Source organism: Populus nigra, chromosome 6 (assembly GCF_951802175.1).
Source record: "Populus nigra chromosome 6, ddPopNigr1.1, whole genome shotgun sequence".
Classification (NCBI taxonomy): domain Eukaryota; kingdom Viridiplantae; phylum Streptophyta; class Magnoliopsida; order Malpighiales; family Salicaceae; genus Populus; species Populus nigra.
This window is the reverse complement of record NC_084857.1, coordinates 709,015-730,860: the sequence shown is the minus strand read 5'-3', so window position 1 is coordinate 730,860 and position 21,846 is coordinate 709,015. Positions and strand designations below refer to the sequence as shown.

At 36.4% G+C, this 21,846-nt stretch overlaps 6 protein-coding genes and 1 pseudogene across 6 annotated transcripts; 5 read left to right on the top strand and 2 right to left on the bottom strand.

Annotated features, from left to right (window-relative positions):
• The first annotated feature begins 574 nt into the window (after window positions 1–574).
• On the top strand, window positions 575–1,597 carry LOC133695957 (putative RING-H2 finger protein ATL71). Its single transcript, XM_062117944.1, has one exon. The coding sequence runs from the start codon at window positions 865–867 to the stop codon at window positions 1,324–1,326; it is 462 nt and encodes a 153-aa protein (XP_061973928.1). The 5' UTR covers window positions 575–864; the 3' UTR covers window positions 1,327–1,597.
• A 2,801-nt stretch (window positions 1,598–4,398) lies between these two features.
• Window positions 4,399–5,456, top strand: LOC133696084 (RING-H2 finger protein ATL70-like). Its single transcript, XM_062118121.1, has one exon. It carries the CDS (start codon window positions 4,812–4,814, stop codon window positions 5,307–5,309), a length of 498 nt encoding a protein of 165 aa, XP_061974105.1. The 5' UTR covers window positions 4,399–4,811; the 3' UTR covers window positions 5,310–5,456.
• Window positions 5,457–9,302: 3,846 nt separating this feature from the next.
• On the top strand, window positions 9,303–9,800 carry LOC133696422 (putative RING-H2 finger protein ATL71). The gene has a single exon (XM_062118611.1). It carries the CDS (start codon window positions 9,303–9,305, stop codon window positions 9,798–9,800), a length of 498 nt encoding a protein of 165 aa, XP_061974595.1.
• Window positions 9,801–10,591: 791 nt separating this feature from the next.
• Window positions 10,592–12,110, bottom strand: LOC133695729 (cucumber peeling cupredoxin-like). The gene is made up of 2 exons (XM_062117662.1): window positions 11,694–12,110; window positions 10,592–11,488 (listed from the first exon to the last, which is right to left on the bottom strand). Exons 1-2 carry the CDS (start codon window positions 11,872–11,874, stop codon window positions 11,025–11,027), a joined length of 645 nt encoding a protein of 214 aa, XP_061973646.1. The 5' UTR covers window positions 11,875–12,110; the 3' UTR covers window positions 10,592–11,024.
• A 1,010-nt stretch (window positions 12,111–13,120) lies between these two features.
• On the top strand, window positions 13,121–14,807 carry LOC133696419 (uncharacterized protein At3g28850-like). The gene has a single exon (XM_062118608.1). The coding sequence runs from the start codon at window positions 13,379–13,381 to the stop codon at window positions 14,510–14,512; it is 1,134 nt and encodes a 377-aa protein (XP_061974592.1). The 5' UTR covers window positions 13,121–13,378; the 3' UTR covers window positions 14,513–14,807.
• Window positions 14,808–14,918: 111 nt separating this feature from the next.
• Window positions 14,919–17,016, bottom strand: LOC133696418 (uncharacterized; annotated as a pseudogene).
• A 578-nt stretch (window positions 17,017–17,594) lies between these two features.
• On the top strand, window positions 17,595–21,208 carry LOC133696600 (uncharacterized). Its single transcript, XM_062118824.1, has 10 exons — window positions 17,595–17,993; window positions 18,093–18,243; window positions 18,462–18,522; window positions 18,615–18,747; window positions 18,910–19,033; window positions 19,142–19,198; window positions 19,312–19,408; window positions 19,792–19,999; window positions 20,482–20,542; window positions 20,818–21,208. The coding sequence occupies exons 1-10, from the start codon at window positions 17,836–17,838 to the stop codon at window positions 20,878–20,880; spliced, it is 1,113 nt and encodes a 370-aa protein (XP_061974808.1). The 5' UTR covers window positions 17,595–17,835; the 3' UTR covers window positions 20,881–21,208.
• Window positions 21,209–21,846: the final 638 nt, after the last annotated feature.

Here is a 21,846-nt window from a genome sequence, read left to right as displayed (position 1 = left end):
ATTATTTTTCTTGCGAGAAAACTTTTTCCCAACTAACACTACAGAGTTTTAATTCTAGCATGTTAAATTAAATATTATTCATTTGTATTATTAATTTTAGTTAATTGTTTTTTTGCAAAAAAAACAGATAAAATAATCATAATAATAAAACTAAAGTTAACTATATGAAAAAAATTAAGGGCTAGCAACGTTGCTGTTTTTTTTTCTTCCATGTTAAGACAAGTTTGTCTCAAGTTACGTGGGTTTTACTGCACAACTAGTCAAATTATATTAGTTTAAAATTATTTTTTTAGTTGTGCTTCTTTCAAAAATATTTTTTTCACTACATTGATGTGTGAATATATATATATATATATATATATATATATATATATATATATATATATATATATATATATATATATATAGATTAAATCTACTTCCTTCAATTAACCATTTATATTCATGAAAATTATGCAACATGTCCTTAATTAACTAATGGAGGCCAATCCTTTTGAGTTGACAATTCATTGAGTATTAGAATACAAGCAAGTTGCATCATTTTTTTTAACAAGATGATGATTTGAGGCTCCAATCCTTCTCTCTTGTGCTCCATCATGTCTATCTTCCTTGCTTGAAATTTGAAAAACTATGCTGCCTGCTGCCTCCAAGCCACTGCATACAGCTGCAAACAACTCCAAGCCAACCCATTAAACAAATCTTTAATCTCTTCATGTATGATCTCTTTCAAGCCCTCACTTCCTTCCATTCCGCTTCAAGACAAAAGCACTTCAGCTAACCCTGTAAGTATTTCAAGAAGATGAATATCCTATAGAGTCATCCACACCAACATTTGGAGGGTTTGCTCTCACTTTTGGGATATCAATGGGTGTACTTTCAGCAATAGCAATTGCTATTCTTGCTTATTATTTTTGCACCAGGAAACCATTACCTGCAGGCCATTCTAATCATGATGGTTCCTTGTCCATAGATGATCAAGACTCGGTCATTATAGAAATAGGCCTGGATGAAGCCACTCTCAATACCTATCCAAAGCTGCTTTATTCTGAAGCAAAGGAAAAGCTTGAAAAGGGTGATGATTCGGTAGCTGCTTTCTGTTGCTCGATTTGCTTGGCAGACTATAAAGATAGTGACTTGCTGCGGCTGTTGCCTGACTGTGATCATCTTTTCCATGCACAGTGCATTGATCCATGGTTGAAGTTGCATACTACTTGCCCAATGTGTCGAAACTCACCTGTACGAATCCCAAGCAATGTCACCGAAACAGCTTCCAGGGAACCCCGGAGGGTGTTCTTTGATCCATGGTTTGTACAGTTTATGCACTGAAAGTACTTTGTACTCAAATTTGTGATGATTGTAGAGCTTTTGTTAGCATCCTTGTAATTTCACGAAGTTTTGTAGCTAATTACAGCTCTATATTTTAACTGAGATGATTTATATCTTAATGTTGTAGAAAACAAAAGCCATTGTCAACCAGTTACTGCTCTTTGTTCAGTTGAGATTAGACAATCACACGATTGAAATTTGTGATTCTGACTATCTGACATGCTGTCCTGAATATTATACATTTAATTTCCAACCAATTACTGCCCTTTTTAGATGAATGATGTTGACCCAGTCAAATGACAAGTAGCTCTTCCAAGTCCTATTCGTTGAGCACACGCACCTTGCCCATGTTCTTGCCACCTGCCTTTTCTCTGCTGCCACTCTCTTTGCAAGATGTGTATATTTGGTAATTGACAATACCAAAGTTGTTCATTGAATCACATGAGTATTGAGGAGAGTTTCTATCCATTCCTCCATTTAACTCCTTCGGAACTCATTAGTCTGTTCATCTCTTTCAGAACTGGACTGAGAGTGCTGATGTTTCTTTCAGTCAGTCTTGGTTCGAGACAATTTTAAGGACACAGAAATCCGTGACCCTTTTTTTTGCTATTGTATGTAAAATGTCTATGTTGTTCCATCCATGTTGATAGGGTGCGCCTGTACCCTATATGCCCACAGAAGTGGTTTAGTTGTTCATTTTTCACCCATGAGAATTCCTTCCTGCCCCAAAATGAGTAGAATTAGCTACAGCATTTTTCATAAACCTCAACTTCTTCAGTTATTGACCAAGTGACTTCTTTCATAGGGCTTCTTATTTGCATTTCACTTGGAAAGATTCAAAGAACACTTTCTAGGAAGACATCTATTGTTCTCACAGGAGGCTTCTTTCAAGTCAATTTGACAATCTTTATTTCACAATAATTTATAGTCTTTCTGAGATCCCAAGTTGCAATTTGTGTGGTAAAGGATATATAGCTTGTGCCTGGTGCCATGAAAGACACGTAAACTATTGACAATTAAATAACTTGGAAACTCGAATTGAAACAATCTCCAGGTAGTTACTCAGAACTCAGACCTTGCATATCTACAAATTCACAGCCCCACTTCTCCATCCCTCCTATCCACAGTTGAATAGTTCAGGAAGCATGAACAGCTCCCCTGAGCACAGTCATCAGTCAAGTTTATGTGGTATAGGATGTGCCATGGTAATTTCTTTTGGCGTCCTACTTTTGATCATTATCATAATTTTTGCCTCATATATCTGCACCCATGGCATACAAGATCCTTCCAGACTCACCCCTAGCAACGAAGGCAGCTCCATTACTGACCAAGGCTCCGTTGCAATTAATCCCAGCCTTGATGAAGCCACTCTTGCAAGCTACCCTAAGTTGCTATATTCACAAGAAAAGTCTCAACAAAAGGTCAATCATTCACTAGATTCTTGCTGTTCTATATGCTCGGGGGACTATATAGACAGTGATGTGTTAAGGTTATTGCCTCATTGTGGTCATACTTTTCATCTTAATTGTGTGGACTGTTGGTTAAGGCTGAATCATACATGCCCGATATGCCGGAACTTGCCTGTGCCTACTTTCTCGATTCCTCTTGCTGAAGTGGCACCATTGGCTGCGTACAGATATTGATTTCAAAGATTGAATGTATTTCTTTTCCCTTTTTGAAAGGGCAGGCTCCTAGTGTTTGCAGACCTGTATTTGCGTAGAGTGGAATGGCATGGAATCCATAGGAGTTTCATGTTAGGATTTCTCGAACGAAATAGAGTTATCAACAACTGATTTTTTAGCAATCATGAATGAATTTTAGACATTAAAATGACATGAGATATAATGCTATTCTATAATTCAAACTTCAATGAGCTCATATTTTGCTTGTTCTTATGTGATGTTAGAAGGAAAGCTATATCTGCCCGTACGTAAGCTTTTTCATCTAATAATCCTGTAGAGGCTTTTTCGGTTTTGACTGTTACTCAGGCTAGCTTTTGCTCACCGAGACTAAGTCCCGTAGAGGCTGATCGGCAAAGATAACAAATTAGTCAAGAGCATTAATCAAGGAAATGTAGGTTGTGTACCTAGCTAGTAATCAACCTTCAAGCTGGCCACCAAAAGATGTTTAGCGTCATGATGTTCACTCAAATGAGTGGAAGTGAGGTCTTGGGTTCAATTCCTATGCGTTGAGCACACCTTGTCGCTTATAGAGGCCCTCTGCAGGTTAAAAGTCTATATTGACTAATCTGGATAGCCGGAAGCTTCTTATAAATTCCAACCAGGGAAGTTCAAGTCCTATGCGTTGAGCACGCCTTGTCGCTCACAGAGGCACTCTGCATGCTAAAGTCTACGTTGACTCATCTGGATGGCAGGAAGCTCCTCATAAATTCCAACCAGGGAAAGTGACCAAACCAGGCAAGTGTCATTACACTTCTGTGGTTTCTTTGTTGTAAGAACTAGACTTGCTAGAGAGAATTTAATCCATTGATGAACTGGTACTGCTTTGGACTATTTCTGAGATCTTTATGGGAAAAAAAACAAACATATCGCTTCCAGCCATTGTTCTAGCATGAGAAAGACAAACAGAAATGCCCTTGTTTTCAAAATAGCTAAGAGCTTTTCGTTTTGTTGTTCTGCATTGAACTCTTCCTGACTAAGTTTTTAATTTTTCTGTGGCGAAATCCTGAACTTTTGAGAGGATACCAAATGTAGCATGGAATTTGGGAACAGTATACTCAAGTGGGACTTTTGATTTGTGTTGTTATGTGGTTTAGTTTGATCATAAGTTAAAAATAATAAAAAATAAGTGATGTTCTTATTCATTGTCCCTCTTGCTAAGAACTGGTTACTATGGTTTTTTGTTTGCTCATGTGGCAATTCCCATGTTACTAGAACTGGACTAACAACAATGTTGTTCCAGTCAATTTTGGTTTGACATTGCTAATGACACGAAGTTCTTACAATCAACATCCACACGGGGACGAAACACGAATTCAGCACATCTTATCCTACTCTGGCCTTGATGGTTTAGGGTTACTCTGCCCAAAAAAGGAAAAAGACCAGCAGAAAGAAATTTTCTCCTGTCCCAAAATCTGTGGAAGACTAGAAAGTTTCTTATGAGCCACACTGCCTGAAATTTGACCTTTCGCTACCAATTCACTTGGGAAGACTCAAGAACCTCAAATTTCTAAGAAAAAACGGCAGTATTTATTGCTCTCACAAGATCTTTGTTTGTCAAATAAACAATGCTTATATTCACATTGAAATAGTGACAGAAACGTTGACAAATGCCAGGTAATAACTCCACAACTTCAGAATTACCGAGCAATTTCCAGGTAGTAAGTACCTCCTAAGATTGTCAGAGCTTACTTGTCTTTCTTTTTCTCTCTAACTCTCCATTCCTCTCTCCTTTCCCATATCTCCCTCTATACATACTTAATCCTATAGATCAAACCCTAAACACAGCTGAATAGTTCAAGAAACATGGACAACTCCACAGAATACAGTGGCTCCTCAGGTATTAATGGATATGCATATGCTATCGGAATGTCTTCAGGTGTCCTATTTTTGATCATAAGCATAACTCTGGCCGCATATTTCTGCACCTATGGAGTAGATTCTCCCACACACACAGGTACAAACCAAGGCGACTCCATCACTGACCATGACTCCATTGTGATGGAACTCGGTCTCGACGAAGCCACTCTTGCAAGCTACCCCAAGTTGCTCTATTCAAAAGCGAGGTTAGAACCCAGGGGTAATGATTTACTACCCTCTTGCTGCTCTATATGCTTAGGGGACTATAAGGATAGTGACATGCTAAGGTTGTTGCCTGATTGTGGCCATGTTTTTCATCTCAAATGTGTGGACTATTGGTTAAGGCTGCATCCTACATGTCCGATTTGCCGGAACTCTCCTATGCCAACTCCTTTGTCGACTCCTCTTGCTGAAGTGGCACCATTGGCAGTGAGCAGATATTGATTCGAGAGATTGCATGTTAGTTTTTCCAATTTCTTGTGGGGTCAATCTGAGGTTTTCTAGTGTTTTTAGACATATTTTGTGCCGATATTAAAGTAGTGTAATTCTCTACAGTATAACAGAGATTTTAACATGCATGATGTTTCTGGCAATCATTTAGCGATTTAATTTAGACAGTCAAATCGAATGTGGAACATATGACAATTCTCATATCAGCTCATATTTTGCTTCATGTTATGTGACATCGATGGCCGCCAAATGAAACTAGCAAGGTTTGAAGGAAACCCAAAAGATCAAGGGTTTCCTAAGAATGATAGACAAATTAACTAAAAGCCTAGGATCGCTGGTGAGATTTTCTAAAAATTTAATTAGCCTTTGGAATAGGAATTTTGAGTTTGATAATAAGTTAATTAATTGGTCTTAGTAATCTCCTCCATTTTTCCTAGATAAAGTAATTAATAGCGTTGTTCATAACTAGTAAGTAAAAGATCATCTATAATGGAGGTGAGGACTTTTTGATGCTTGAATAAGTAATTTTTTAGAAAGATAAAATACAAGAATATTCTAAAGAGATACTCTAAAAATATATATGCAATAGATAATTAAAATTGTGAACTTTTATTCTGTAAGTTTCATGATGTATTTATAGCTTATGAGTTTTGTATTTTTATAAAAAAAAAGGTCTTGAGTGTAATCCTACCCTAATAGCATTTAATGAGAGATAAATATCCCTAATATCTATATTAATGTTTAATGAAAATATGATGGGTTCTTGGAGAACTTTTATACACCTATGAAAGTGTAGAGAGATCAGAGTTTAAAATGTCAAATATAGTTAATCATATGAAGATTTAATTCTTCCCCAAGATTAGATCTAAGGGAGGTTAGTCATTACCCTGGTTATGCCAAGAGAGGATGGTCGTTACCTTGATTTTGACTAATTGCTAATTCCAAATGTCTTGAGTCTAGCATATTTGTTAGGCCCACGTTATCTTGAACTTGACAGATTGTCAAGTCCAAGTGCATTGGGTCTGACATGTTTGGCAGACCCACTTTCTTCTAGACTTGGCTGACTAACTCGTCCATGTTATTTTAGACCTGGCTGGCTGTTAAGCTCAAAAAGCATTCGGGTTTGATTGGCGTCAAACCCAACGTTCCCAGAGCTTAGCACACTACCAAACTCAATCATGTCTGGGTCTAGCCAAACTCAGCATGCCCGAGGTTTGACATATTGTCAAGCTCTCATTTGAGGCATGCTCATTCCTTTAGATATGTTTAAAAAATAAGGATCATAAGAGTTATTTAAACCCATTAAAAATAAATTTATCAATTAGGATTGAGTTTTATAGTCACTAATAAAATAAAATATCTTTCAATGCTTAAATAAATACCGGTAACGAGGAATGAAATTACATAGACTGTGTTGTGCATGTTTCCTAAGAAGATGCATGATTAGAGGTAGGAGAAAAAAAAGAGTTTGAGAAATAGACACCAAAATCAAGGGTGCATTTGTTTCTCGAAAAGTGGTTTTCGAGAAACTACTTTCCAAACTTTTCTATGTTTGTTTGCCATTAGAAAAGTTGATCAACGAAAAACACTTTCCGGTCAATGGAAAACACTTTCCAGTCAAATGAAAATTTAACTTGATTTTCAAGAAAGTGTTTTTCTTTTATTTTGGATGGAAAATACTTTCCGGAAGTTGTAAAAAATTTAGAAATGCCATATTATTTGTTGATTGTATCAAATTTGGTTTTCAAACTTTTGATTGCTATATATATTTTGTTTTGAATATTTGTTTTTCAATTTCATCCCTTAGAATTTAATTTTTATATTAACTTTGGTCCTCATTTTTATAATTGTTATTTGCTTTCCCTTATCATTTTTTAATCGAAATTTTTTATTTATCAAATTTGATCCTTATTCTTTTGATTGTTACTTATTTTATTTGAAATAATTTATGAAATGTTAATTATTATTATTTTAATTTCTTCATCTTTCAATTTTTTTATTTTTTAGATTTGATCTCTATTATTTTAATTATTATTTATTTTATTTGAGATAATTTATGAAATTATATTTTTTTTTCAATTTCATTCTCATTGAACTTTTTAATTTGTAAGAGTTGTTCCTCATTATTTTAATAAACTTGAAAAAAATAAAATATTAATAAGTTATTTTCTAGTTTTTTTCCATGACAATCAAATACTGAAAAGTATTTTTTAATTTATTTTTTATTACACTACTAAATATTAAAAAATAAATTATATTTCAGTAAATAAATAGGTTGAAATAAAAAAGGGGTAGAGACTGGAAGGCACTGCTTGGGCGGCTAGCCTAGGGGCAATTATTTCAGGAATTAGTTTGGTGGCAACACTGTTGATCTCGAAAAAGAAATTATTGGTTGGCCGTGCTCTCGAAAAAGCATGTCCGAACACGGCTCCAAGACATAATTATGATAAAGGGGCCACTCAACATTTATTAATATAGAGTATTCATAAAAGTAAAAGTAAGTGGGGGGAACGGACCTATGATCACTGTATGCTCGAGAGGGCGACCTACGGTGTGCCTATGATCCTTTGTTTGAGCTTGCTCGGACTAGCTGGGTTTATCTTCGAGGTCGTGACAGTTTCGAGGGCAGGTAACCCTATCCGAATACCGGCATCGGACGACGAACCTATCAGGTCCTGGGCTGTTATTTGCATGGCCACTGCCTCATGTCTCGTACTTGTTTTTCTTTTTTTTAATTATAGACGTTTGAACAGTTTACATGAATTAATCCTTCAATATATTAAGATTAACAACTATGTAATTTTTTAATCATCCTATAAAATTTATGATACTTAAACTAATACTATTTTAAAAAATAAATCTAGAATAATCTAATTAATTAAATTACATTCCACATGATTCTTCTATGTCTCCTCGTACTTGTTCCAAGGCTAAGTAAGATAGGATATTACCCGAGCCCGCTCACATGGGGATCGAAAGTCCAAGACTTGCCAGGAGGCTGGTGTTCGCACAGAAAATAAAATAATTAAACAAGTATATTCTTGAATAAATAAACAAATTAATGGGTGAAGATAAGATCGACCAGCATCTTTCAGTTCATTTCAAGGTAATAAATACTTCAAGATTTCTATATATACAATTAATCCCTACCAAACCCCACCATATATACTGTGGGAATTTATATTGAAAACTTCGGAATGATTGGAATTGCACGTTTTTAAGCAGGACTACAAGTAATTATCTCTTAAAGTCTACTCCCAAGTACTATATATTCTTTACATAACCATGATTTAGATCGATGCTTGAATCTCAAATGAATAAACAAGAGATTTGAAATCCATCAAGAGAGTTACTTATCTAAACAATATATTATCTAATTATAAGGTACAGCTATGATATTAACTGATCGATTGATATAACTGTGATATATCAAGTAGATGAGAGCATACTGATTTATTGTAAATTAATTAATTAAAACGAGAATATTAGAAAAGCATTTAAAATATTTAATTCTTATTTATCATAGTTTTTTTTTATCAAAAGATTATTAATTATAACTCTTTATGTAAAAATAAAAATAAAAATAAAATGTTAGTATTAAATAAGAAAAAAATTGAGAAATATATTTATCTTCCACGAGCATGAAATATTTTACTAAAATCTTATTGCAAAAAACAGCTACCCCCCTCACAAGCAAGTCGCGTCTAATCCTTAACAAGCACATGGTTTTCGTCCCTCAATCTTGCTCTCTCCATTATATATATATATATATATATATATATATATATATATATATATATATATATATATCTTGCTTGAGGTTTGGAAAACCACACAGCCTGTTCCTTGCTTCCTCTCCTCTCATTACATACCGCTGCACAAGTGCAAGCAAATCCAAACCAACCGTTGAAAAGATCATCGACTTGTTTATATATAATCTTTCAAGCACCCCCACGTCCAGCTAGCCCAGAAATCATTTCAAGAAAGATGAATAGCAGTCGTCCTGTAGAGCACTCATCAGCAACAGTTTTTGGTGGGTTTGCTCTCATTTTTGGAATATCCATAGGTGTTGTTTCAGCAATAGCAATAGTCATTCTTGTTTACTATTTCTGCACACGGAAACCAATACCAAATGACCCTTCTATGGATGATGGCTCCTCATCTGATGGCGATCCTGTTACTATTAAAATAGGCCTGGATGCGGCCACTCTTGATACCTATCCAAAGCTGCTTTATTCTGAAGCAAAGGAAAAGCTTGAAAAGGGTGATGATTCGGTCGCTGCTTCCAATTGCTCAATTTGCTTGGCAGACTATACAGATAGTGACTTGCTGCGGCTGTTGCCTGAGTGTAATCACCTTTTCCATTCACAGTGCATTGATCCATGGTTCAAGCTGCATACTACTTGCCCCGTATGTCGAAACTCGCCTTCCAGGCCACCTCAGCGAGAATTCTTTGGTACATGGTTTCTACGGTTTGTGCATTAAGAGGTTTTGCTGGAAAACTTATTCTGACTGCAGAAATTTTCTTAAGACCTTTGTAATTGTGCGAACTACAAAGTTTTGCAGCTAATAAAGCCAAGTATTGTAAAAAAACACAATCCATCAGATGCAAGGATGCAGCCGAAATGCCATGGAAATTAGACCATGATTCATTTGCGCATAACACAGTACTCGAAATTAGATCTTCAACACATGATTCTGATCGGCAGTTGTTCATTATTTTGTCCTGAATGCAAATATATTTATACATTATCAACCAATTACGCGGCAGAGGTTAAACAATGACTTAGATTGTGACTTGTGACTCTGATTTTTTGTCCTGAAATGAACACTGAGATATAATTTTCAACCAAGTACTGTTCGTTGGTTGAAAGATCCCTCATATGAGATCCACCACATGATGTATGATTAAAATAAGGACAATAACGTGGTGATCTAGTTCCATTCTAGTGAAGTTGATACAATTCATAGATTTGAATATTAAAATTGCTGGCCCTTGGAAGCATGAAGGATACCTCTACTAGGAAAAAGTCAATTAATGCAGGAGTATTTTACAAGCATGTTGCAGCATAGAATCAAATTGTTATTTTTAAACTCGAGTGCTTGGCAACTAGGATCCTGACTTGATTACCGTCATAATTAATGAGTTAATTAACATATATATAGTCAAATTTTGAGCACATTCCCAATTTGACATTAAAAATATTGGCAACTTGTGCTCGTGAGTTGCGTTGATCGACAAGTCCACCAGGTTTTATCAATTTAAAATTTAGATGTTGAGATATTAATTGCTCAACTAGCATGCACAAACAACATCCCTTACAAAATGCGGAAGCCACTAGCCTGAGTTACAACATGAACCTGTGAGTCTGTGTGGTTCCATGGGACTACTACGAGGGACCAGTGGTTGCGACACATTAGTCCACCCACCTTGCGATGGTCCAGGTGATGAACTAGCTGCCATACACCTTTAATATGTGGAAGATATGTGCTCGAATCTCATACAAACCATTTGATTAATCACATGTTTCAGCAATGTCAAGGAGATTATGAGTCCATCCTGGGATAGGATTTGTTAGCTTCCACAGAGAGTCTTGATTTAGAGCTTCAAGAATCCGCTCTAGGAATCTAAAATGAAGAAGATTTTCCACTCTCAATCTTTTTAATAAATAAAAAGATGTTAGGTTAAATGAAGGAGACACCAAAGAATCAAAGTAACACAAACAACGTCCCTAAACATAACGCACAAGCCAATCCAACAACCGTTACACCAGAATTAGCACGCAATCCCTTTCTTCTTCCAGCGTTACGAGCTATTGGACTGTTGTTAGGTACAGAAGGTTGTGATACATCAGTCCACCCAGCTTGAGATGATCCAGGTGCTGGATATGGACTCAAGGTTGGAGGCGAAGAAGGCGGTAGCGACGGCAAGGGTGACGGGGCTGGTGAATGCCCTGCAGAATAGTAAAACTTGTGGACCACAACCGAAAATCTTAGGCCTAGATCACAGTAATTCGAGATGTTGCAAATGTAGTAATTTACACCTTCATGAATTAATATAGCCAATGCTGGACTTCTTGTAAGGATCCTTATTGGATTAAGAGCAGTGCAGCTCTCGTAGTCTAGCTTTGGCACTTGTATCGCATTGAAGAACTCGTATTCAAAGTCAAAAACTGCATCCAAGAAAATTAACTAAAAATGATAAATGTTCCTTAAACAATGATCATCCATCATCGATTCCTAATAGAAAAAAAAAACACTGGAAAATGTATTTTACGTGTTGCGCGGATGGGAACGAGAAATCATCACACGAATCTGACTCGCCGAAACAATTTTAATTTGATGGATGCAATGGACATAAGTGTTAGTGAGACATACCTAAGACATCACCGATATAGAAAGTATGAGAGGAGGACCAGTTGTAGTAAAAACCAGGATGTGGTGGGATGGACCAGACAGAGCCTCCCACTGTGTACCTTAAACCAGAAGTGGCATCAAATGTTGCAATAATGGCTTGTGCAAACAGTATTGCAATGCAAGGATGTCTTTGCAGAGCCATTGAGGGAGATGGAAGGTTTGTGCTCCAGTACCGTTACAGAGCAGTGAGGAATTTGGAGGAGGTAGAGAGGAAGATGTCTGAAGGTGGTGGGAGATATTACCATATTCAAGGCTGTGTAACTGACCAAAGGACTAATAATAGCTGCTTGGAGCCCAATCAAGAAATATATGGAAACAAAATCCGCCCTTTTCACAATTTCTCAAGCCCAAAAAATCCCATTACTTCAACGATATTCATCATTTTGTATTTTATTTACTTGTGATTGACGATTAATTTATTATGGGTTTTTGTTTTTTTTTTGTTTTTATACTTCGTGTCTCACCTTTGTTAAATCTGGTTTATTCAGATGATTTAAATACAGCATTCTTTATTTGTGTAAAACTCCATGAAAAAAGGTTATTTTCCATAAAAAAATAATAATAATAATTCCTTTTTAGGGTTTTTTCTTTTCTTAAGCGGTGGGCATGAAATAAGAGGGCCTAGCTCAGTACAATGAGATATCACAAGCTGGAATGGGCCCATCTGCAAAAACATGGCTAGCAACCCATCAAACCCCCATTAAAGGGCTCCAAACAACTTGTTGAATATTTAACTTTTTTTTATATATTCTTCGAAAACTTTTGTTATTTCCGTTCATAAAACACCTTTTAAAAAAAAATGAAAAATTCTAATTTTAAGAATATCTCTTCTTAAATCACTAATAAATACATTTCAACCCTTATGAGATTTATAAGTGTTTTCCATTCAACTATTAATATTTCTTGAGAACTATATTTTTTGAGATATCTTTTTATATTAATTTTATTTATAGTTATTAAACTTATTAATGGATTAATTAGAAAAACACGTGTCGGTTTGAGTTTTAATTTGAATAAAAAATGATATTAACTTAGTCGAACCTAACTAGTCAACATCAAAGAAATAATAATAAAAAATTGATGTTATTTTTATATATAAAAAAAATAATTAACTTGGCCACCCAATAACTCAAATTTGTTTTATTTCAAGTCTAATAACTACGATCTTATCCTTTACCTCTTGCACCTTGTAATTTCACTTCGAAAAAGGAAGGTGGGAAAGGCACACAAAGCATGATGAATATACTCAAGAAAAGGCCGAAGGCCAGCAAAGAAGTAGGCCCATGACATGGATTATGACCGTTACCCTGTGGAAATCATCACCCCACCAAGCTTCATCACGTGGAGATACACACATCACTCACTGATATAGATAGGTTGCAGATACTCTACTTCTAGTCTCACCTCATAGAATCCCTCCCCTTTTGTCCCCGCACAACCTTTTTTTTTTTTTTTTTTGAATTTTTAAAGTCATAAACAGCTTGATAGCCGTTGAGGCTGAAAACCCTCTCTTCCATCTCTATCAAAGGGAACCAGAAGGAGAGAAATTTTCTCTATCCTTGATCATTTTCGAATCTTCTTGTACACATCTTTATCTACTTCTCCGTATCAAATTTTGAATACCCAAATTTGAAGGAGCTGAAAAGATGAAAGGAGTGATGAAAGGGAAGTTGATGAAGAAGCTCAAGTCAATCAAGCCAATTGGGTACTTGAAGGAAACCAGAGTTCTTCAAGTGAATGCAGCAGATGGGTTCATTGAGACGTTCATAAAGAAGCCGATTCTCAAAGCTCAAGCTGAAACCCCAGAGGTGATGGTATGCAAAGAAGTGGAGCAAGAAAAGGTTAAAGATAGCAGCTTTGTTGTTAATCAAGAATCAGATGTTATTGATGTAAATGAGCTTATGAGAGATCTTGAAGAGGAGGAGGAGGAAATGGAGGCCGATGATGATAAGGAAAATGTTAGGCCAGTAGTGAAGGCAAGAGTGGATCTTTTTGGGGTTAAAGATAAGGAGGAGTCAAAAGGGTCTAATTTTAGGCAATCCCCGTTGTCAGAGATTGATATCTCATCTTTCCGGCGACCGGATTTGAATTCTGGGAGCCTTTTTGACCCGAATTTGTTGTCTGCCTTTGAAGAAGCAGTGAAAGAGCATATGAGAGTGAGTGAAGAGGAGAGACGAGCAAGAATTGAGAAAGAGAATCTTGAAAGAATGAGAGAAGAACCAGAGAAGAATTTTGAAAACCAGGAAGAAGAACCACCATTGAAGGCTCGTCGAATTGAGGAAGGTGATGATATTGACCCTATATTAGGCTTCCCAGAGATGTGTCCACCAGGTGGTAGTGACTCAGTAATTCTCTACACAACATCACTTAGAGGGATCAGAAAAACTTTTGAGGATTGTAACAGCATTCGCTTTCTCTTAGAGAGTTTTCGGGTACTATTTTTCGAAAGGGATGTGTCAATGCACATGGAGTTCAAGGAGGAGTTATGGAGGGTTTTGGATGGCAGGGTGAACCCTCCAAGGCTTTTCATTAAGGGGAGATATATAGGTGGAGCTGAGGAGGTTTTGGCTTTGCATGAACAAGGTAGGTTTAGAGTGCTCTTTGAAGGGATTCCAATTGATATATTCATTGGTTCACCATGTGAAGGATGTGCTGGATTTAGGTTTGTGCTTTGTTTCCATTGCAATGGCAGCCATAAGGTTGTTGCAGAAAATGGGTTGTCAAGTACCTGCCAGGATTGTAATGAGAATGGGCTGATAATCTGTCCGCTTTGCTGTTGAAGATAAATTGTATTGGAGTTGTCCCTTGTTACTTGAAATTCTTTTTCTTTCCAGCCTTGCTTGTTTGGAGGGTGCTGTCATCATTACAAGGATTCCTTCCCATTCCTTTTTGTAATGCCTGGAGTAGAATATAGAACCAGCCTTTTCCATGATCGCTATGTAAAATTCATAAAGAATAAGCATGCTATACCTTTCTAGGAAGCTTTATATTCATTTTCAATGTAGCCATTCTTTGTGAAACTTTGGTATCTTTATGAATCACTGTAGCAGCAACAGAGCCATTTTTCTGTAATAAGCATAGAAGTTGAGAGTTTCTTTCTCACCCCATTTTCAAGCATCAAAAGTCAAAATCAACCGTCGAGAAAAGCATCCCCATTAATTAACATTTTGATAAAGTAGCCAAGACTTTTGATATCTAAACCGCAATTAACAAGTGCTCAATGATACAGGAGAATGAAACTGGTATCAAGATAGATATCTCCACCTGACTTTCAGTTGAGAATTTTGAATTTAGTTTCTGCTTCGTAGCAGCCAATGCAAACACTACAACCATAAGGAAAACAGGCTCAGCAATTTTATATATATCCTCAAGCAACACATCTGCTTTCCCATGCAGCAAGAAAGCCACCTGCCGATGCCCAGAGTAGAGTTCTTGGCAGAATCGCCGTACCATATTTTCCACTATAGCGTTGTCCCCCTCGTCTGCTGAAATGTGTTGATTGCAGAAAACACCACTAGTTGCCCCTTCTTCCTTAAGAGTGACACTGCTTTAACGCTCTTTAATCTTGCCAGCCTCCAAGTCCAGTTGATCATGTGTTGGCTCAAGAATCCTTGCATATACATGCTCCAAGGGAAATATCTCTGTTAATAATGCTGAAGCAAGGGATATAAGCAGAGAAGGTCGGGAAGACACTGAACCATTCCGAGCCAAAGCTAACTAAATGCACTGAAGCAAAAGACTGGTCGTGCAATCATGACCAGAATTATTTAAGTCTCTACTTTTAGAAATAAAACCTTGTCCCACAGACTATCCTATTTTCCGCAGAAACCCTTAGGGTGGAAAGAATCAACAATCCCTGATCACTTGGTGGAGATCTATTCGATGCTCTCAGAACACCAGCTGCAGCCATGACAATAGCAAATGGAACATAGTCTGTCTTTGAAGTGTCTAAAGTCTCTTAAGCAAATATTTGCAACTTCTCCTGCGAACATGATTTGATGAAACCAGATATCACCCATTCAGCCAAATGTAAAATCGTGAGTCCATCTTCCTTTCCCCAAATCCCCAGCAATGCATTCAAAATTCTAACATGATGAACAAACAGAAGAACATAGAGCATACCCAATACCTGCAAGAACATCTGGAATGACCCTGCCAAAGGGACTAACCAATCTGTACTCATCTTCCAACAACCTACAGAGCAACTCCAAGCAGACTGTTTTAGACAAAAGAAAAGGCACCTAGTAGCAGTACACTTTCAGAGAGAAACTCGGGGCTCTTCTTAGAACCAAATTCAATAGCTAAAAGATGAGACAGTGACACCACAGCCGAATCAATGAGTACAGAAGAGGCCAGAGGGTCTTAAGGACTTTCTGACCCAGATATAAAGAGTCCGGAGAACGAGAGGATATGCTTCATGGGGAATCACGAGGTTTGTAGAGGACAAAATTGAAAATAGGAGCTTCGCTTGGGGGGTCAGCAACATGAAGGGATGTGCGAGCATCAAGAAGAAATTTCAAAGACAGAAAGTTATGGGACTCGAATGATTGGTGTTGAAGGCAGTCTCTGAGCTCAGCCCATGATTGAATGATGGCACAGCTAGATGAAGTAGAAAATTGGTCTGCAGAAGTGTCGCTACTACTACCACTAGTGCTCCCCAGCCATTCTCAAGGATAAGAGTATTGGCCTGTCTAGCCATCTTACTATTCCGAACTGCAAAAACCAGTTATGTAACTCTTCTTCAGATGCAAAAAAACAAAAACCAACACCCAGCAGTGTATAAGCATAACCTATATCCATTAAAACCTGTTTAAGAAATGTGAAAAAGGCCAGAAAATGTTCTAGTTAGCTATATTCAAGATTATTTAAAAACCAAGCTCTAAAATATAACTATCATCAAAATTCAACACCGAGGTGAAACAATCCCAATAGGATGAGTTATCAGTTAGCTTCCAAAATTAAATTTAAAGAGCAAGAACCATTTAGGATCACACGTGTGTGAAAAAGAAATGATCTTTAAACAACATGGACATGTCTATAATCCATCAAAATATTTGCTTCAAAGTCAAAAACATAACCAGCAAAGAATGTATGTGAAAAAGAAATGAACTTTAAACAAATCCATGTTCAGAATCCATCAAGATCACTGCTTTCAAGTTAACTGAACAAAATATGAAGGATATAAGAAGAAGAACAAGGAAAACCCATCTTGGAAAAAGTAGGGAAAAGAAGAAAAATGGTGGTTCTTAATGGGAGAAACGAATGCTCAAAAGCTTTTCAAAGACAAAATTAGCGTTACTTATTAATAAATTTTTTTATAGATTCATGACTTATTCGTGAATAATTAATATATATATATATATATATATATATATATATATAGACACACACTAGTTATTATTAAAAAAATTTATATATTCATTAGTAAAAAACAGCTTAAATTATTAAATTAAATTAATTTTTAAATATAATATTAAAATTTTAATAACCAAATAATTATAAATTCAAATTTATCACTGATTAAAAAAGATTAAACAAAAAAAAAAAACCCAAATAATATCCAACCATAAACCTAATAATATGAATCTCAAATCAGACGAAATACAATAAAAAAAAATTACAAACATGCTAAAGATTAATAATTTACTATTTATTTATTTTAATTATCATTCAAATAACACGATTTTATCAAAATAATTTTTATTTAAAAAAACAACTATTAAAAAAAAAACACTAATTCAATTCTGTATAAATTTGAGTTAAATTACCATACCTACACAAAAACCCATTAATTATCTTCCTTTTGTCTTTATAATAAGAAATTAGATTTCAAGTTCAAGAGCACGAAGCTCTACTGTTGTAAGAGACTGGTTGTTGCCTTAAAATGCAGGAATCTTCAAACAATCCAATTCCGAATGAAGCGAAAACATCATGTGAAAAATAGAGTGATGTCTTCTCTTAACGGCTCAATCTGCAATTTCATTCCATCCCATTATGGCTCAGAGGCCTACATAGAGTAAGCCAGCCCATTAAGATATCCCAAACTATAAAATTTAATTTGGCTCACGCTGTTGAAGGAGTAGTGTACGGCCATAGGACGCTGATGATAGTATATAACTCTTCCCCAGTATTTTTGCTCTCTCAAATGAGTTGTTATCGTCTCCAAAACATCCTCACCGCGCTCCCTGCTTGCATAAACATCACTTGCAACCCGCAACCCTGCTACCTCACATTTACCTCTCCCCCATCAAATAATTCCAGGTTTTGTTTTCTTACAAATGCAATGTGAAGAAGTGCCCACCTTGTTCAGTTCTTACATTCGTTGTACACGTTGGTTTTATTTTATTAATTTTTTTGCAGGGTTTTGTGTTGCGGTTATAGCTCCAAGAATCAAGTGAAAAAAATGGAGGCGGGTCATCATGATCTTTCAAAGGTTACAGTGGTTGGTGATCCTCAGTTACTCCAAAGGAAAATCGATGCAGTTTGTTTGGCTGGTCCTGCTAAATTCCAGGTATTTCATTTCTTTTATTATCATAATTTTTGGGCTCTTTTTATTGATTTTTGAGTTAATAAAGAACCCTTTTTCTCCTTTTCTTGATTTTGTTTATTGGAATCAAAAGATTTTTTTCTTTTAAGTGATATAATGATAATTTATATTTGTCTCTTAATGGATGACAAGGACAAAGTCTTTTAGTGATTTTTTGTTGTTGTTGATGTTATATATGCAAGGTGATAGCAGATTTTGATGGAACATTAACCAACTACTTCGTGAACGGTCGTCGAGGGCAAAGTATTTTACTGTCTTAATTATGGTTCTGTTTGTGCAGTTGAAGATCTGTAATGAATTTGGACTTTTGAGTTTCTTGTGATGGCAATGTGTAGGCAGTCACGGAATTTTGAAGCAGGGGAACGCGGAGTATGATGACAAGAGGCAGGCATTGTATGAGTACTATCATCCATTAGAATTCTCCCCAACAATTCCAATTGAAGAGAAAACTAAGCTCATGGAAGAGTGGTATGTCACTCTATTTATTGTGTCCCAGCTATTTTGGCTTACCGTTACTAATACGATGATTTGACAAATTTGCTATTTTGGTTTATAAGCACCTAAATGATTTATAGTGTTTTGATTTTAGTTGTAGTTTGGGAAACTGAAGTAATAGTTTTTCTAATGCAGGTGGGGGAAAACCCATAATCTTCTGATTGAGGGAGGCCTCACATATGATGCAATCAAGGAGTCTGTTTCTAGCTCAGCAATTGCTTTCAGGGATGGTGTGGTTGAACTTTTTGAGTTTTTGGAGGTAAAATTTTGTTATTTCGAGATAAGGTTTTGAGCTTTGTCTTTTCTAAATAGGGGTATTCATGTCAAGTTGTATATCACCAAATTTGCTTGTGTTTGTAATTCACAGGAAAGAGACATTCCAGTTCTCATATTCTCTGCGGGGCTTGCAGATATCATAGAGGAGGTTAGTTTACAATATATGTTTTTCTGGTGATTCTGTACTATAACCAAGTGCCTTAACTAACTGATTTCTATGGTACCTTTCGCCGCACTTGCTTCTTCTTTTCACTGTGTCAGGTCCTGAGACAGAAAGTCCATAGATCTTTTAAGAATGTTAAGATTGTTTCAAACCGAATGGTATTTGATAATGATGGTTGCCTCATTTCTTTCAAAGGTATCATTTTCTTTCTGGCTTACATGACCACTGTTTCAACATATGTTTTTGGCCTCTCCACATAATGGTACCTAGCAGAAATATCACTTTACCTTGGAGTCAATGGCAGTAATCTGTCTTTTTCCAATTAAGAATAATCTATCTTTTTCCAATTAAGTGAATGGTCTATGCTTCTAGGGTTAGTGCCCAGTTTTTATAAAGGCAAGGACCTCAACTTCATGCCATGTTCTCTTTTGCTTACTAGTGCCTTTGTCATATCAAACCTAAAAAGGTTACATGCTTCTTTCTTTGTTTTGTTTTTTTTAGAATTTTGAAATGATGTTGCCTATTTGTTCTTCTGTATGTTAGAATGATCCTGTTTCTGGTGTGCTATTTCATTGCAGGGAAGTTGATCCATAGTCTAAATAAAAATGAGCATGCTCTTGAGATGGCTGCTCCTGTTCATGAACATTTCGGTGATGGTGATGGTCCGATCAATGACAATGCTTCTGTAAAGAAGAGAACCAATGTCCTGCTCCTTGGTGATCACCTGGGAGACTTGGGGATGTCTGATGGATTAGACTATGAGACTCGAATTTCTGCAGGTTTCCTGTGAGTGTGTAAAATTGCTTGATCTTTACCTGATCATTTCTACCATACACCCCCCCCCCCCCCAAAAGTTTTCACCAATCTTGGCTGAATTCTGCTTCCCAAAGGGTTTAATGTTTTGTTACCCGTTTACATTGGGCATTTGGGCACTGTATTGTTAATGGAAGTTGTGTGAGACGAGCTATGGACTTCCAATATTGCTTGCCATAATATGGAATGATTACCAGAGGGAAATTTAACAGGGATATTTTCTTGGTTTGTTTGTGTTTTTGAATGTTTGTGAGATGCAATGTTAAATGTCTTAGGCTTATAACCAAGAGGTTTCAGGTTTGAAACATGAGTAGTCACCGCATGTGAAGATATTAAAGTGTAGAACTATTTGAAAACTTCTCTTTCCAGAACCATCTTTGAGTAGGAATAATTGCATTTTTGTATACTAAACAATGGGTTCATTAGTTTCTCAATCATCTGAACTGCTTTTTCAGGAATGACAACATTGAGAACAATCTCAGTAACTACCGCAAAGCCTTTGATGTGGTTTATCTGGTGAGTTGATGTCTTTGTTATCTTTGTCCTTTATTTTTCTAGAGTGGTCTTGCCAAGCCACCCTTGACCCTACCCAAGGTCCGCATGAAGCTTGGGTTGAACTCCTATAATCAGGAGAAGCTTGCATGAGGGACAATTACTTCTGATAAGAGACCGGGGCATTCATTTTGTGTTTCTTTAAGGGTGAGAGTGATGCAGAGAGAGAATTTATGTGAAAAACTACACCCTCATTTATGCTGCTACTTCAAATTATGACTTAAGTTCATTTCTTGCAGAATGATGCACCTATGTGGGGAGTAGTCAAGCTTGTTTCTCAGATGTGCTCAATGGTCAACTGAAGTTGTTTGCGTTCTACATCAATAAAATACTTCAGCTCATCTCAGGCTTTGATCAAGTGGAGATGTGAACTAGACTTAACCTTAACCCGTGATTTTCAATCCTCTGAAAGTGTCATCCATGAGAAATTTATGGGATATCATTTCCCAGGGCAAGGATGCTGTCAGAAGATGCTCATTATTTTGCTAGAATAGTCAGGATTCAAGACAAAGTATTTGTAGCTCATTTGGTCCGAAAGCAATTAGATCTTGTGTGATGCTAAGAATGTGATGCTAAGAATCTATGTATTCAAGGCTCATAAGTATTTATGCCATCCTTTATTTAAACCAAGTTAATCTTCTCCTGTATCATGCTTATGCCAAACATTCATTTCTCTCTTGTTTCTTTGCTATGTTTTCTTTTCGAATGGATCTCATTCCTCCAAATAGTTTACTTAGAAACCTCCCGTCCATTTTGAATATATCCATACTACGCTTTCTCATCTTGAATCTTGTAGTTTCCTCAAAATCCAATGGAGAGCAAGTGAATTGCAGGTGCAAGAGAATAGAATCAAACGACTGTTATTTGAAGGTCAGCAGGTTCAGTTTCCATTAACTGAAATAAATGAAGCTGCATGCATGTAGTGGTTAAACGAGACATGAACCTATGCGCGGGAATTGTTATCAAGGACCAAAGCTGCAACCCCTTTTTTGTTTCCACTGCATTCATCGAGATTTGTAAAGAAATTTGACTGTCAATCTTCTGGCACGCCAATTTAACAGAGAGATAAATACTCCATCCTTTCAAGTTCCCAAAGGCACTATATAAGCACCACCCTTCTCTTGATTTGTATCATCTGAGAAATATTGCAAACGAAGATCTTTCATTGTTTAAAAGTTATTGGTGTGCTGCAAGGACAAGATGTCTGGAAACGACAAATCATCTGGTATTACTGGTGGTGCTGGTGCAGCTAAAGCCCCTGGTAGTGG